This window comes from Glossina fuscipes, unplaced genomic scaffold (assembly GCF_014805625.2).
Source record: "Glossina fuscipes isolate IAEA_lab_2018 unplaced genomic scaffold, Yale_Gfus_2 127, whole genome shotgun sequence".
NCBI lineage: Eukaryota > Metazoa > Arthropoda > Insecta > Diptera > Glossinidae > Glossina > Glossina fuscipes.
The window spans coordinates 236,544-253,788 of NW_023998470.1; the positions used below are offsets into that span (position 1 = coordinate 236,544).

A 17,245-nucleotide genomic window follows, 5' to 3' on the forward strand; every position below is an offset into this window, starting at 1 on the left:
TTCTAATCTAATTATTTTGTTTTGTTAAAGCTCAAAACAATTATTAATTCTTGGCTCATGGCAATCGTATGATAATCAGCTTGATTACTGAACACTCGGTTCTCTGCATTGCATTTTTAGCCTGCGTCATCCATGAATCATCTGGAGGTGAATGTCACTTACTTTTCCGTTGCTTCATTGTTAGATTGCCTAGAAGGCATGCTTTAGTTTCGATTGCTTTGCAATAATTATACATAAAAAAAAAAACGTGCCATAGATTCAGCTCAGCTGATAAATATTTTAATGTTTGTTATTGGAAACGGATTTAAGGGGAATTTTCTCCTATAATTATTAATAGCAATTTTATTTTGATTTTCAACTTTAAAATAAAAAAATACGTTGAACAACTTTTAAATATGTAAGCGAAGAGAAACCTAAATTGGACGTTCACCTCTAATAAAAAGGTTAGATAAAATCCGTTACATAAAACTTGATTAAAATAAATTCGAACGGTATAGAAAAGAAAAAACAAAAAAAAAAAAACTGAGTTATATTATATTGGAGAGCTGGTGGTGCAAACATATCAAGTAAGCGAAAGAAAAAATAGTAAAAAGCTCGACTTTCGTTTGCTCTTTGTTTAGTTTGGCTTTGGCACCCATTCAGCTACGGTTTCTCATGCCTCTCTACCGCGTTGTTAAACATTAAACATTAAACATTAACGTAAACGACGCTTGTATGTAACTAAAGATACATGTTGTCTTCAATTATTTCATTTATTTTATTAAATAGGTATTAAGACGGACATGACAATGCTGCAATTCGTGAGAGTGCTGGTTGCGAGTTTGATTATCGCTTCTGCTGTAGGCGATGAAATAAAAAATGTTCTTCTATTGTTGGCCGATGATGCTGGCCTAGAAATGGGAGCCTATCTGAATAAGTTTAGCCAAACAGCGAATCTAGATGCTTTAGCTCGTCGAGGCCTTTTATTTAACAATGCTTTCACTTCAGTCAGCAGCTGTTCGCCAAGTCGGGCTCAATTGTTAACTGGCCAAGCCAGCCACTCAAATGGAATGTATGGATTGCATCATAGTGTTCATAATTTCAATGTCTTGCCGAATATACAATCTCTGCCAAATGTCTTAAGAGAAAAATCGAACGGTCATATTCTAAGCGGTATTATTGGTAAAAAGCATGTCGGCGCTGCCGATCATTTTAGATTTGATTTTGAAGAAACCGAAGAAAAACATCCCATTAATCAGATTGGCCGTAACATCACCAACATCAAATTGTATACGAGAGAATTTCTGCGGCAAGCAAAAACGCAGGCGAAACCGTTTTTCCTAATGATAGGTTTTCATGATCCCCATCGTTGCGGTCATGTAACACCGCAATACGGTGAATTTTGCGAACGCTGGGGCACGGGCGAAGAGGGCATGGGCACAATTCCAGATTGGAAGCCCATTTATTATGACTGGCGGAACTTGGACATACCCGCTTATTTACCCGTAACTGATGTGGTGCGAAAAGAGTTGGCCGCCCAATATATGACCATTTCACGTTTGGATCAGGGTGTTGGCTTGGTTTTAAAAGAGCTGGAAAGCTTTGATTTCGCAAACAACACTTTAGTTATGTACACTTCAGATAATGGCCCACCATTTCCGGCGGCCCGTACTAACCTATATGAGCGTGGTATAAAGTCACCGTTTATTTTGGCCTCGCCTAATGCCGAAGATAGACATCACGAGACCACTGGTGCTATGGTCTCACTAATGGATGTATATGCTACCGTATTGGATGCCTTTCAATTATCGCTCAATAATTCCGCATTTTCATCCAAGTCACTTATGCCTTTGCTACGCAAAGAGCCTCGACCGCAGGAAGACGATGCGGTTTATGGTTCTCACAGCTATCATGAGATCACTATGGATTATCCAATGCGCATGATACGTACACGACAATACAAATTGATTCATAATTTGAATTATTGGTCGTACTTTCCTATTGATCAAGATTTCTATACTTCGCCAACATTCCAGCAAATACTCAATGCTACTCTTCATCGTGACAACTTGCCCTGGTATCGTTCACTACAATCATATTACGAACGGCCTGAATGGGAGTTATATAATATAAAATCCGATACCATGGAACGTCACAATTTAGCAGAACAGCCTGAGTATAAGAATGTGTTAAAAGTGTTGAAACAACGTTTACACGAATGGCAAGCGAGCACTAATGATCCATGGCTTTGTGCACCGCATGCTGTTTTACAAGCCCAAGGAATCTATAAAGACAATCCCGTTTGCCTTACTTTAGGTCATGAGAGCTTATGAAATTGTTAAGCTTTACTTTTAGACTATCTCAAGTTGAAAAAATAATATGAGAAATTTATTTTTAAGAAAGTGTAATAAAAACTTGAAACACTTTTTAGATGAAACATTCAACTTGCTCTCAATTTGTATGTAACTCCGTCGATGAAAGGAATGTGGAAAAAAGAGTTAAGCCCACATTGTGTTGGAGAAATTTGCCAAATTTAGGAAAGTTGAGGTGAAAAGGTAAGATGAAAAGGTAAGGGGGCCCGGCACAAGCTAGGTCAATCGCAGGAGCCCCATTATCAGATTTCTCTTTAGAGGAATCCAGAGCAACTTTTTTCATACTCTAATTTACTTGTGTCTTCTTCTTTTTATTTCACCAAAGAATCTGTCTGATGTTCGTCTTTTTTTGGGATATTGTGGGCAGATGGCCCGGGGAAAATGTATTGTACGGGATAATATTTGCAGCAACTTCCCACATTGATTGTCTGTTTGTCCGATTATAACATTAAGTTAAGTGGTTTTCAGTTTTAAAAGCAGAATGGGCCTATATGAGGCGGGAATGATAGTTGTTCGATCAAACTGCTTTGGTTTCTATGTTTAAAAAGTCTTGTACAATCTAGGCCGAAATTGCGAGAATTGAGACCTTTGGAGATGACTGGCGATGTGGTGGCTTATTTCTTGGCTAAAACATTAGTTAAAATGTTAGGAAAACACTTAAGCAAGTCCGATTTTAAGAATCCTATGAAAATTTATGAGCTCTAGCTGGACTGAGTTGCTCTTCGAAGCTCAAATAAGACAGCATGCAAAGCGAGGTACTAGGCATGCTTTAACGCCAATGAGATAGAGTTTAGACGCCCTCTCGGATCAACCTGGACAGTTCCCAAAGATCAATTCCCAAATCACAAAAGTCGATTTCGAAGTCATTTCTTACGATAGGTTCAATGATGTGAATGAACGATGATGAATTGTCGCCAGATAGGGTTGCTCTACTTTATTTATCTCTAGAAGATTCTGAATCAGCATCAGCGTTATGTCTGCTTAACAGGCTTAATTAACTAACAACTTTTAAACAACAACAATTTTACAACCGATTTTAAGTTTTCAAGCTGTCGAAAGATGAAAAATGTCAGTGCGGGGTAACGTATTTATATTATTTAGTATTTATTTAATACTTCCACTTGCCGGTTCATTTTTGTTTTCTTTTAGAGACAAGGAAATGTTAATTGGCAAATACCTTAAACCGACACATTTTAACCGACGAACTGCTATTAGCTGTAAGCGTATCAAAAAGGCGACGCTTTTGACACATAAGGCTTTTTTAAATTGAAGTTGAGGACTATACACAGTACTTTTATGATCATCACCCAAGAATTTCGTCAAAACGTTTGCAACGGTGAGAAGGAAGTTTCAGCATCAAATAGTGCATCGATTTAAGTATATCTGTCTGTCCGTCCGTCCGCAATGTCTGTTGTAAGCATTTCCCTGGCCGCGAAAATGAAATTGTTGCTTTCAAATCCGGCAGAAACATCGCAACTTCTTGCCGGTATGTTGATATTCAGAATGGATCGATTCGGTCGAAGCACACGGTCATAGTACCATGTAAACTGAGAACACCTATGTTTTTCGAAAGAAATGAAAAATTTGTTTATGGCTATTACTTATAAACTATAGCTGATAAATCTATAAAAATTTGAAGATGTATTCTATCGGCAATGCTGTAATACCTGTACAAAAATGGGGACCAGTGACCACGCCTATACAATATTGTAGTGTAATAAAACTTAAGTGTTTTTCCAATACCTTTATAACGCGCAGAATGAACAAGCTTCAAAGATCCGTTAAATTCGGTCTATTCGTCTGTCCATCCGTATCTGTTGTGCACATTCTCCCCTTTATGAAAAATAAGATATCACTTATAAATTTGGAAAAGAGTTTGGAAACGGAAGTATACAACCAGGACTGAGAAAGTCTTTGCGTTCCGTGTCCTTTGCTCGTTGCTCACGAGCTACAACATATGCGCGGCGTAAATTCCCACAAAACTATTCTACAAAAATAGAATAGATTTGCCAGGCCTACCCAATATTATGGAGTAAGCAAATTAATATTTTTCCCTAATGGTTTCGAATATAAAAGATTTGCTCCCAACCGAATATAATTCTCGTACTTCTTGAACTTGTACTTTCACTTTTGTATGGACACACATAACTTAAGCGATTCATATGCTGATTGAGCATAGCCTACGAATCGATTGACAAAATTAATAAACTTCATTCTTCAAGATGACGGATATGAGTAAAATTGCGTTCATAATCAAATCTTCCTCATTGGTATTAGTTTAACACACTTTAATAAAATAAGTTACGACATTTGTTTTTGGCAAAGTCTTGACATTGGCAATAATCCAAGTGAATTTAATATTGAACTTCAAAATTTCCCTATGGTCATGATCGATGCGATATTAACTATAATTTTAAGTCGAATTCAACTAAGAAATCATTCAATATTTAAACTTACTGCACGTAAGACGTACTCATAAAAGAGAAGCGAAGATGGCCTCTTACAAACTCTGCATAATAATAGTTATTCTCTATGTCCTTACAATGGCTCAAAGTGGAGCAATGGCTCCCAAGAAACTTAGAGGTCAAGTAAAAAAATCGAATGGCAATGTGAAACTGAAGGCGACTTTCAAAATCGGTGAGTTATGTGAAATTTGAAAATGTGTTTTGCCTAAAAAATTCTAAAATTTGAAAACAAAAAAAAAAACAATTTAGCGCCTGGCCCAAGCAAACTGAATAAGCGGAACGCCAAAATGGGTTTTTACAATGGCTTATCGGCGACATCACCTATCGGTGGCTTTTATTCGGGTCCGCCGGCGCACATGTTTCTGCATTCGTCACCGCTGACAACCACATATTATCCAATGCGTTGGAGTTCCATGATGCCAGGAAATATTTTAAGGCGTACCGATGAGTTTTCACCTTTGCCCTCTGCTCCGACACTCATTGATAATATGAATAGTTTCGGAAGTAGTTCCAGTCTAATGGATAATATTTTACCCAGCACTGGTGGCAGTTTATGGTCATCAAATGATCTACCGCTAGTGAATATGAAATCAATGCCGGGAAATGGAAAATTAAATTTTTTAAATAGTTACAATTTGAACGAACCATCCAGGGAGTACAACAACCCGTTCGGGGGTCCATTTAATCATTATATTTAGTAAATATCTAAAGTAGTTTGAAATGATTGCTTTGTTGTTTTGTTTCATTAATAAAATTAAAGAAAGAATTTACTTTCTTTTATTAGAAATAAAAACTTATTTTAATGCCCTTTCCTCTAGAATATAAAGATTGTTGTGCTCATCTCTAAGTCCAGTTGGTTTTAAGCTGCTGTTTAGCAACGTTTTTTTTTTTTGGTTATTTCGCCCCTAAGCCTGTGGGGTGGCCTAAGGGTATATTAAGTTTCTGTCGATGCATGCAACAACCAGAAGAAGTTGATGAAGACTCATCTTTCATCGTACCGTTATAAGATTGTCTCTCCGTCCGTCCGTCTTGTATCCTTTTATTCAACCTAGAGGCGACAATCTGTAATGATTATGTCTGTTGAAAGTGGATCGACTCGGAAAGCTCCGTTCCTTCACTCTCTTAACTGTAGGATGATTTAATGGTGGGCTGTGGACTACTGTAATGTTTTTATTATTCGTTTTTAAGACTAAGATGAAATTGATATAAATCCATAATCCAGTTCCGCACTCGATCCGCCTGCCTATCCCTGTCAATTGAAACATTCAAACAATAAAAGTCCAATAATAGTTGGTAAACGAGGGAGTCTCGCAAGCATTATATTTAAAAATATTCTCAACTACACAATTACTTTAGTCATTCTTAAGAATAGGGTAAACGATATATTCATATTCTTATCAAGCCTGGTCTAATAATAATTCTTCTCCGATGAGTATAAAGTTTTTAAATTATTTTGTAAAACATAAATATCCTCCGGACGACCATTAAAATAATAATGACGTTTTAAATGCGTTAGCCTTGAATCCGGTTGGTCCGACATTGAGCCGATATAAGCTGAATTTAGAACATTTGACGGCGAAGGATTATCATAAGTGGATAGCGTTAAAGTGGGATCATAAGGATGATTGTTTGGCTGAGATTGTTTGGGACCAAAGGATAACGAATTGTAATTGCTTGGCACGTGATTATATTGCAGATGTGTTTGGATATCGTTCGGAGAGCCACCCATTTGATAGATATTGTTCGGTTTACCATTCGACATGAAGTTTACGGGTACATTGAAAATTGAACTGAATGGGGAAAAGTGGGCAAACGCTGAAGAATGATATGGTAATACATTAAAACTAGGTAAAAACAGATAGGGCGGAGTAGGAAGTCGTACATAATAAATAGGAGAATTGTTGGGATAGTTGTTGCTAACGGAAGAATCACTACGTCTTGCAGCATTGGTGGTGGCCATACGGGGCAGCGAGTCTTCATAATTCGAACTTATGCTGTCAGTCATTACAGGTGCTGCCATCATTTGTGTCGGCATATAGAATGGGTAAGGCACGAACACAGGGGCTGGAGCGGCCCATATCGGCATATGTACTGTCGGTCCTTCGTAAGATGGAAAAATATTTGAAAATATGGCATTTGCAACGGAAGGCGGCGGCAGGTTACTTAAGGGCTGCTGGGCATAATCATTTTGATATAAATTCCAAGGATAAGGACCGTGCTGGATCGTGCCTGCTCCTGCGCCTGGGATTGCTGGTTGATTTTCTCGTTTTAATTCACTCAACATGGGATACGATGAGTCCGTAACATCTTCCTCCGAATTGTAGGATTTATACAAGTCCGCCATGACATTATTCTTATCATTACTCTGAGCGTAGTGAGCCGTCGGCATTTGATTAGATACTAACGCTGAGCTTACATCAAGACTTTGCTGATTGTTATGATTCGCATTTGAATCATGCATTGTAGCAGATTGAACGCCAGCTTTCAATTGCTGAGTTGGCTGCGTTAGAATGCTAGTCTGTTGTTGTTGTTGCACTGCTTGTACATTTTGATGATGATTTTGTGTTATTGCCGACTGAGGCATTTTCAATTGCGAAGCATTTGTAGCGGCCAATAAGCGATCGAAAATTGTCGGCACTAAAACTGCCAATAATAACTGGGTATGAACTGTGGCCATCAAATGCATTTTGATGTGGTTTAATGTTTCCAGCTAAAAAGTAAAAGAAAAGAAATTTCATAGAACTTGATACGCGAACAAATGCCTTAAGGTTTAACTCGTTATGCATAAGTGCTTGTTCTAGTTTCGATCATTAATTCGGTGTGCACTTGTAAGCATATTTCTGTTTTGTTTGAGTAAATAGATATAACTGTCTATGTATTTGTTATAATTACTTTCTTGATATAGAATTTTTTTGAAAGTTTATGGATCGAAATCGAAACCGCTCTAAGCAACATGAGAAATTTCGTTAAGTTAGGTTATGTATAAGCTTTCGTCTTAAAATTTCTTGAGAGGTCAACATATCTATTTCTCCTTCAGTCGACATATCTTCTGGGTCACAATTTGATTTCTTCCTTCAGTCTTTCGACAAGAGCTTTTTTTTTACGTACGAATTGTATCGACAACGGTGCGATCCATATCCGCGACATCAATTTCAGACAAATTAGTTATTTACTCTTACAACCGGTTTACTGTAACGGACTTTGAGTACAACACATATACATGGCGACTGCAAAAAATGCATTTGGAGAAATTGTTCGATTATTTCCATTGGTCTTTTGAAGGCCTCCCTTTTTCCATGTATTGCATACTTTAACTGCTTGAAATCTATTGAAAGCGCTTGTTACATGAACTTTCCGATTGGCAAAAGGTTTTTTTATTGTTTATAAAAATTCAACAAAAAATAATATATTAAAACATTTCAATTAAAGTAATTTAAAATTAATTATCGTTTACGGTTTGTTGCTGTTATTGTGCCGGTATAAACCAGCGCCGCTCATGCATTATTTGTATCATAAATTATTGTCACATTTTTGGCAAACGATACGAACATGATAATAAGCGTGGAAACTTTTATTGAAGTGAAATTTTTTATGTAATAATATTAATAAACAAAAAAAAAAATATATATATATATATATATATATATATATGAAAAATATATTCGCTTTAGGGCGAATATATAATGGAAAGTATTTTATTATACGCGGGCGCATCAATTGCCTAATGGCGATAAGTTTTGATCAATGCTCTTTCTAGCTGACCTTAAGAAAAATTCGTAAGGATTCTTAGGTCAACATCTCTTATAAGCTGTAAGGCTACAATCCCTCTTTTACATCTTGTGGCAATATTTGCAAGCTGACCACCTCAATTTCTGCTCAGTAGTTTTGGAGGGTTTCTATTATTGTATGAAGCTAATGTTAGATCAATAATGCTCTATGCTAGATTTTCGCTTATTGTGAACGTGATTGTGAATGGATTATTTCCGCTTTAAAATTTTACCTAAAAGTGTACAGAGCATTTCGTTAGCAATGATGTTCTACGATAGGAATCGTTTTCCCGCTAGAAACCCGACCATCGTCATACCAGGGGGGTCAGGGTCTAATGTGGTAGATTAATTATGATGGATTGGTCGCCGCAGCTATAACGAATGATCGGTCGCTAACGACATAACATACGGTCTCCTATCTCTCTTCTCCAATATCTAATCCTCAGAGCATTCTTGTATTTATACGGGGTAACCACTGAACGATAGGTCATAAAAATATATAAATAAAGGAATGGAGTGACGATTACGTCGATCAAACACATGTACAGTTTAAGAGGTCTCTGATACGTGTTTATGGGCATTATAAATGGAAAGACTGATACACTATATTCTCAGCCGCCGTTGGTGGATAGAACAAGTAAAAAATTATATTTTCTTTGCCCCAAATTTAAGCTAGATTTGGAATTTCTCTTCTCAATATTTTTAATAAGTTTTGCAATGACATTCTATCGTAGCTTGCAAGTTATTAAAGGCATGCAGGCGACTAACTCCTATTTTCAAAGTCATTCTGTAGCCATCGACTTATAAGAATATATGCCTTAGCTTTCTATTTCAAAATGTGAGATCCTGATTGTTCGAACAACAGAAGACAGACAGAAGGATGCACACTGCAAGGATATACATAATTTAAATGACAACTCCTATCGGTTAAGTAACTGTTCTCCTAGCAGCTTTGTTCGCCTCGTTTGCATTTTCTTGCAGAAGCTTACCAGTGCGCACGAAATCGAAATGCGGACCAATTTGGACTTAAAATCTCTACTCATTAAATTTTTTCTATGCTCGCCAGCACTGATCTCATGATTTTCTGATTTCTAACGATTCATAGACTCAAGATTGCAGAGAGGTTGTCCAACAAATCATCTTATCCCCCGCCTAGGTCTGTCAAAGTCGCAAGTGCGCAATTTGAGTCAAGTCGAACTTGTTCCAGAAACATGTGCTTGGTTTGGTTTTTTTCCGCTAAGAGGCGTTGCACACATACCCGCTTCTCATTCCACATAACATTTTAAATTCTTCTGATTTTATTGATCTCCCTAGTTGATGTTCATGTTATTGGAAAAGTTTCCATTTTACTGTATTAACGACTTGAAGATCAAGAAACGACCGAAAATAGTAAAACTGAATTACACTTCGAAAGGAACGAAAATGAAGAAAATAGTCTCATCAATCACCTAAGACCTTGGAATGGAGCAAAATTTGGCAAAATATTTTCATCAAAGTTACATAACATTCGCGATAGTATGTACAAATACAAAATAGTTTGCCTATTAATCCACTTTAAGCTAAGAAAACTTCTTTGAAGCCCAAGGTACTCGAACGTGTGCTCACATAACGAGTATAACGTTTTTCTTTGAATTTAAGAACTGTTTCACTAAATGATTCTTTGCATACATTAAAAAAGTATTATACATAGAAACTATTTCACAGATACTAATAAAAATATTACTTGCGAGTGTTCAATGTTGTCTTTTTTTTTTTTTTTTTTTTGAAATTTTCTTTTCTTATTTCAATCTACCGAACCGAACACTTGAGCTGGTGAATTTAAAATAAACTCGCAGTCGGGAACGTGCTAATTCTTTATATGGGAATTTTATGGCAGATGGCCTATAATATGCGAATAAACTCAACTGAACGTCACAATTCCGTAAACTCCATATTGAAATCAGTCTACAGATGGTAAATGCATAAAGCATAGGTGTGTTTGTTTACCAGCATTAAATTGCTGGTAAGCATGCGCAGTGGCAAGTAGTAAACATGAATACCGTCAGGAAGAGCTGAAAACTTGTGCAAAGATTTATTTGTACGCCTGTGGCTTAATGGGGCAAATGCAGTAAATTTGTAGCGTAAGTTTAATCAAAGCCTTGGCACACAGAGCGGAAACGGTAGCAAATATTTTGTCATCAGTTAATTTCTTTTTAAGATTTTTTTTTCTTTTTTTCTATAAGTAGAAATGTCGTTGCGAAAGAATTTATTTATATTTATTGGTACATTTTTTAAATTTAAAATTTATGGTAAAAGTTAGCTCAGCTTTTTTGTTATTAACGAAAATGCAAAGACTTTGTTCTAAAGATGAAAATAATTGAATTGTCTTAAAAATTAATATTTTTAATAAAATATTCCTCTTAAAAGTTTTATCTTAACTTGACAGTTAATTAGACAGCTTGAGAAAGTGATGCCCTAAATGATATAAGGGATTTTCCAAAGTCGTTAGAAAAATAATTTTCATTTTAAGTTGTGCTAGCAAGACATTCGAAAAAATAAACAATAAAAATAAAAATAAAAAAAAGCCAAAGTTTAAGACAAGACAATTTCTATATATATATATATATGCGAAAGAATTGCTAACGGAATTAGTATGTAAACTTGCCTGGAAACTCGTGGAAAGAGTGTGTAATTGCATTAGCGGATTGTGTTTGTGTTGTGAATGAATTCTTAACTAAACAAAATCATTGCCTTAGAAAAGTATGCAAACATACGCTTTAAGTTATGCGAATGCTAGCGAGACTTCTAAGACTCTACTAGAACACAATGATTGAAACATTCTAATCATTTTAATAAAATTAACTTTAATTACTCAATGCTCTGGTAGATAATTAGAAGATTTCATGTTTTACAAATTATAACGATAAGGCAAAGGCAAGTCTACTTTATATCCAATGATACGATGATAAGCAACATTGCATTGTTAACATGTTTGCGTTTATGTAAACACATAAATACATGTATGCAAGGAAATTACGTGATTCGCGATCGCATTCTTAACTGGACATCATCAACCATTTCTATCTATGCTACTCATGTTCATAAAATTGTTTTCGCCTTCTTCTTTGCGCATCTCTTACTTATGTCGCATATGTTTAGCTACCAGCGACAATCCCTCTTGCATACTATTCACGTTTGCAAACAAAAATATTTATACTTCGCTGACGATGTCGCTTTAATTAATTAGCTTTGGCATGTCCTTGGGAGGAAAATTTAATTTGCTTAGGTGCGAATCTTTGATATCCATCATCACAAGCAAATATGCAAGATTTGTTCAGTCAGGCAGTCGCCCCGCGCCATCCTGACAGTGATATTTTAATTGCTTTCAGAGAACTTTCTCCCTAGCATGACCATTATTTGCGGGTGGATTACGTATACGTATTAAGTTTTAATATGAACAATGCTTGCATATGGCGATAATTCAATCTTTCCCTGTCACCGGCAAGCGGGATATTAATTGTTTTAATGTATATCAGGTAATCAGAACATGTACATATCATTATTAAATTGCCGCGTTAGAGGGGAAGAAAAATCCTTTGGTATTTCTACGACACATTGCTTCGTTTCTTTTACTCTTCACGTGCAGCCAATACTTGCTTAACTTATTCCTGCATTCCTTGTGAATAATTATTTAAATTTGTACTCATACCTTTTGGTGGGGAGATGCTGCCTATAAAAAGTATCATCATCAATATTTGTACGCCTGCGTTTCTTGGAAACATCAAAGCGTTATTACTTTCTTAACTTTCAAGTTTGAGCGGTACTTCTGTTTTTTCTGTTTTCTTAAATCCTGTCACAGGGGGCGAAACAAGCAACTAAGCAAATATTAACGTAAGCTTTTTTGAAATTATTTTTACTAAGGCGTTAATATATACAGTGTTTAAAATTTAACAGAAAGACTAGACGTTCGCTTATACGATTTGTGTTCGACTAAAACCTGATAAGGCGACATGCACGTCTGTCATATCTCTTTGGTCGTTTGACTTGTTGCTTTTGATACTGTCCTGTTGTTCTATTCTAATTGCTATTGGCATCATTTTGCTGAATTAATATTAACAAATATTAAAGATGATCCGACTAAATGTTCAGCGCCTGTTAAAGTACTATTATTGAACCTTCCATTGTCTGCATTGGGATAACCTGACCTACATTTCAAAAGTAAAGGATCTAAGCAGTGGTTTTGGAAAAGTTTTCGACAAGTTGCCACTTATTTCTTGTTGACAACAAAAGTTTCTCAACATATTTTTACTGATTTTAAATAAAAAAGTGTAAATTAACATGGAGTGAGCAACAAGACGAGGTGGCCGAGTGGTTAAGGCGTTGGACTGCTAATCCAATGTGCTCTGCACGCGTGGGTTCGAATCCCATCCTCGTCGTCCCTTCTTATTAGTGCACATTCGACTTCCTTTTGCAAGAATATCCAAACCATATTGGCTTTTGGTTTTCGAAGTAAAAATATCCGTAGTTGCTTTTATAAAGTGTAGATTTAAAGGACTTGTTGCACCTGTGTTTACAAGACTTATGACCATATACAGGTAGTTATTATCTATTTTACTGCAAAAGCATCTTTGCCTTTTTGTGATCTATATGCTCTTGGCTGTCATCCAGTTGTACTTTAGCCCCCAATAGTCAAGTGCTTATCAAGATCTTTGCTTCGGAAATTCAAAAACAAAAAAAAGGAGATGATATGCACGACTTTTCTCGGAAGGAGTTGAAATTCATCGACTTATGTGAACGCTATGTGAGTTCTTCGTTTGCCGACATTTCATAATAATAATTAGCGAAAAAAGGGAACTAAGTAATTTTTATACCCAACGTCGCAAAACATTTGTTAATGGTGATTTATATATATATTATACATATTGTGTATGTATATATATATACATTATAAATATTAGTAACAGATATTAATCAAGATTGCTTCATTGACTTCACTTACTATAACGCGAAATCTATTGTTTTCGCTTTTTCTTAATGTTTTACAATCATTCCGAACGATACGTTAACGTTCCACATAAATTTATAATTTATATTTTGAAACTGCATCAACTGTAACCTCACCAAGCTCAGCTTCATAAAATTATGAATCTTCACAGCTCCGTACTCGCGAAACTTTAAGTTAGCCTACTTGACTCGCTAAACTTTGCCATATAGAGTATGTATGTAGTAGTCAGAAGGACTCAAGATACAGATCAATTATGAATGATTTTCTAAACAGATTTAAGCTTGACTCTCTTGTTGGTCATCTGGACATTTTAGGCTAAGGACGAACATAATATGGATTGAATCAAATGACTCTCCCTATAACGTCTTATTTTTAAAAAGTCGGTATATGCAAATGTTCAAAATATTTGGCAAGTTAGTATTGAGGTGATTAGTATTAGCCAATTTTTCAAACGCCTAATCCATTTGTAATGGTTCGTACTTAAAGTTAGTCCATTATGATAATTTGGCATAACAGTCAAGAATAGTAATTTTCACTTTGGCACGGGGATCAAAACTGTATTCCTTCAAGCCCGCCTTTATATAAGCGTTTTCACGAAATGTAAGCATTTATATGGCAATAAAACTTAATTTTCTGCACTCCATAATAAAAATAGGTGATGAATACGAAGATTACTCAAAAAAAAAAAAAAATCACCATTTGGTACCTTCGTCGCACAGGTTGTCTTTCGGCTTATGACATTTACCTCAGTGCAAGTATAGATTTCAACCTCGTTAATTTTTCGAAAAGTGATAAAAGCAACAAAATTTAATATAGCATAGATGTAAGTGCTTGCAAAACAATGAGTAAGATTTAAATTGCGCCTTTTATACATATTGACATATTCATTCAATATAATTCTCTTCCAATTTTTGTCGAATTTGCTTACGCTGACTAAGCAATTTTACTTTGATGGTGTCACTATTATAAATTTCATTGTCATTTATCATCAACACTGAACCTTAAAATCAATCAAGTCAATCCACCTCGATTCACAATCATATGAGAGTAATTTAAATGAGCGAGTCTGAAACCACCTCTAATATTTATGAACCAGAGCGCAAAGTATTGAAAAGCAAGCAAGGAGTTGCCAATTGACGAGGTGGCCGAGTGGTTAAGGCGTTGGACTGCTAATCCAATGTGCTCTGCACGCGTGGGTTCGAATCCCATCCTCGTCGTTTGTACCTTTTTCTCAACTAATAAAATATTTGGCGGTAGAGGAGCCCGACAACATACGAATATACTTTTTGCAAAAAGTAGCAAATGTACGACGAGGATGGGATTCGAACCCACGCGTGCAGAGCACATTGGATTAGCAGTCCAACGCCTTAACCACTCGGCCACCTCGTCACATCAGTAAAGCTAACCTAAGTTTTTACTTCTAAAACACATGAAGTTATTAAATATTTGAGTGATGCATTTCAATTTTTGGAAAAATTGAGCTGACGAAGTGATTTTCATGACACTCAGGACTTCAGGCTGGTCCTGTAGTCATTTATTTTTATTTGAAGTTTTTCAAACGATAAAAAAGAAAAAAGAAACCTGACCTGGTTATAACCTACTAATAATAGAAGTTTTTAAAATTGCAAAACTACTCAATTCGTTACTTTATCTATTAGATTAAGAAGGACGACGAGAAATTGTAAATTTTCATTAAAGTTACTATTTGGAAAGTAAAAACTTTATATACTTTTTCTGGTCAGATTGTGTTTTTCTAAAAAAAAAAAAAAAAAAAAAAAAAAAAATAATATATCCGCCTGGATGGCCGAGTAGGCAAGAGTCTCGACTAGCAACTCAGTGGTCGTGGGTTCGAATCTCAAGTGCGGTAGAGTTTTTATCTAAGGCCGATAGCCTTAGATGCTAGTGCTTTTAAGAGTTTAGTCTTAGAATGTATTTCTCTGGCGAAATTAATAATAATAATAATAATATTTTCAAAATAAAAGTAGAAATTTATATTGTGCATGTATCATACTTTATGAGTAGCAAGGAAAAAAAAACCAGTCTTCACAGAGTTTTGTTGCATAGGCAAGCTCTTTGATCCGGTTAGATCATTTTCACGTTATTTTGCAAACTTATAAGCGATACCTGCATTTTTGCAAACAAGGGCAGAAGTTTGCTACAGATACTACAGATACACTGTTGGGCAGACGGACCGATGGACATGGTGAAATTCCGAATATGAAACTGTCCAAGATTTTATATGCTTTGTGCGATTTTTCACGCTTGTTTCTGCGCGTTATAAAGATATTGAAAAAAAAATTGAATTTTGATACACTATAATATTGCATAGGAGTGGTCAATTTTTTCCATATTTGCACAGGTACTACAGCGGTAGTTTAAGTGTAATAAGCAAAAAAAGAATTTTTTATTTCTTTTGAAGGGCAGATGTGTTTTCAATTTACGTAGTATTGTGGGCGACGGGTTTGCCCCATTTTCAATAGTATCTTACGTGGAAGAACCTACCCACATCTAGAGGAGTGATGCATCAGTTTTTTTACATGTTTGCAACGGGAAATTGTTTCGTTTTAAGTTTGTGAAATTTTATTATGGTTAACTCATTTGACAGCCTATAGGGAGCAATGAAAGTGAAATAACGAGTATTGAAGCACACTTTTCGAATGAAAAGACTACCTATCACTTTGGACAGTAAATAGGCTGGAGCTCCTGTCCTGTGGGCAGCTTAACATCTACATGAAGGCATAATAACGCAGCCAAGTAATTCGAAAAGTTTACCTTAGTCCCGGTTTAAGAAGCGTGTTTAAGTACATGTATGCGTGCGTTACGGTGAAATCATATAGACTATTGTAACAATGTGTACAAAATTTTAATTTTAAAAATTCAACATAAGGAAATCGATGTCTTCAGATGTTATATATTGGGGGTCAATGATATAACGCAGCAAATATATATGACATATCAAAGAGGACGCGCTGATAATCGGCCTAAACATGAAAGTGCTCCTAATGAAGATCTGGGTCACGGGTTTTCGAATACATCTTCATAGGATAGATCGCAGTATGACAAAATTGTCGATGTTTGTCGGAATTGTTCTCATTTCTGCGCTGTGCATTTGCTAACTTCTTCTTAATCGATCAAGGAATGGTTCTGTCAAACCTCAGCAAACTTAACCTTCATTTTTGCAACTGTGACGATTCGAAAAATGTAGTCGTCAATTTAAAGCGTTTCCGCAAATCTATTGCTAAATATAGAAAGATTTCACGTTAGAGATCAAACATACGTCCACTATGTTCCTGCTAATTTGAAACTGCATTTTTGAAAAATTAATATGAGCAAAGATAACATAAAATAAAATATAAAAATAAATAAAAAAAAAAAATCGTTTACACACGACGAGGATGGGATTCGAACCCACGCGTGCAGAGCACATTGGATTAGCAGTCCAACGCCTTAACCACTCGGCCACCTCGTCACAGTCTTACGGATAAACAAAAATAGTACTTATTTTAAAGGAGATTTACTTTATCGACTGAAAAGTTTCCTACAAGCTTTTATAAAACAGCTTTACCGCCTTTTCCTAAACGTCATGTAAAACAAACAAGCAAAATGAAACGTTTAAATTACATTATAAGAAAACATTTTAAACAATACTTTTGTTGTACAACAAAACTCGTTAAGATA

The 17,245-nt window shown here is 35.7% G+C and overlaps 1 protein-coding gene and 4 non-coding genes across 7 annotated transcripts in view; 3 read left to right on the forward strand and 2 right to left on the reverse strand.

Annotated features, from left to right (window-relative positions):
* The window catches only part of LOC119640762 (N-sulphoglucosamine sulphohydrolase), a 6,374-nt gene extending 3,969 nt beyond the window's left edge, over positions 1 to 2,405 (forward strand). Inside the window, exons 1-2 of one of the 3 annotated variants that reach the window (XM_038038988.1) lie at positions 594 to 712; positions 769 to 2,405. In XM_038038988.1, coding sequence (XP_037894916.1) covers positions 783 to 2,312 — 1,530 coding nt within the window. In that variant the 5' untranslated portion in view covers positions 594 to 712; positions 769 to 782 and the 3' untranslated portion in view covers positions 2,313 to 2,405. Of the gene's footprint in view, positions 1 to 593; positions 713 to 768 lie in introns of those variants that run through there. The other 2 variants (XM_038038990.1, XM_038038989.1) reach the window with 2 other exon arrangements.
* Positions 2,406 to 12,916: 10,511 nt separating this feature from the next.
* Trnas-gcu lies at positions 12,917 to 12,998 on the forward strand. Its single transcript has one exon. It is a non-coding gene; the product is annotated as a tRNA-Ser (tRNA).
* A 1,704-nt stretch (positions 12,999 to 14,702) lies between these two features.
* Positions 14,703 to 14,784, forward strand: Trnas-gcu. Its single transcript has one exon. It is a non-coding gene; the product is annotated as a tRNA-Ser (tRNA).
* Positions 14,785 to 14,874: 90 nt separating this feature from the next.
* Positions 14,875 to 14,956, reverse strand: Trnas-gcu. Its single transcript has one exon. It is a non-coding gene; the product is annotated as a tRNA-Ser (tRNA).
* Positions 14,957 to 16,954: 1,998 nt separating this feature from the next.
* On the reverse strand, positions 16,955 to 17,036 carry Trnas-gcu. The gene has a single exon. It is a non-coding gene; the product is annotated as a tRNA-Ser (tRNA).
* Between the last annotated feature and the right edge of the window lie 209 nt (positions 17,037 to 17,245).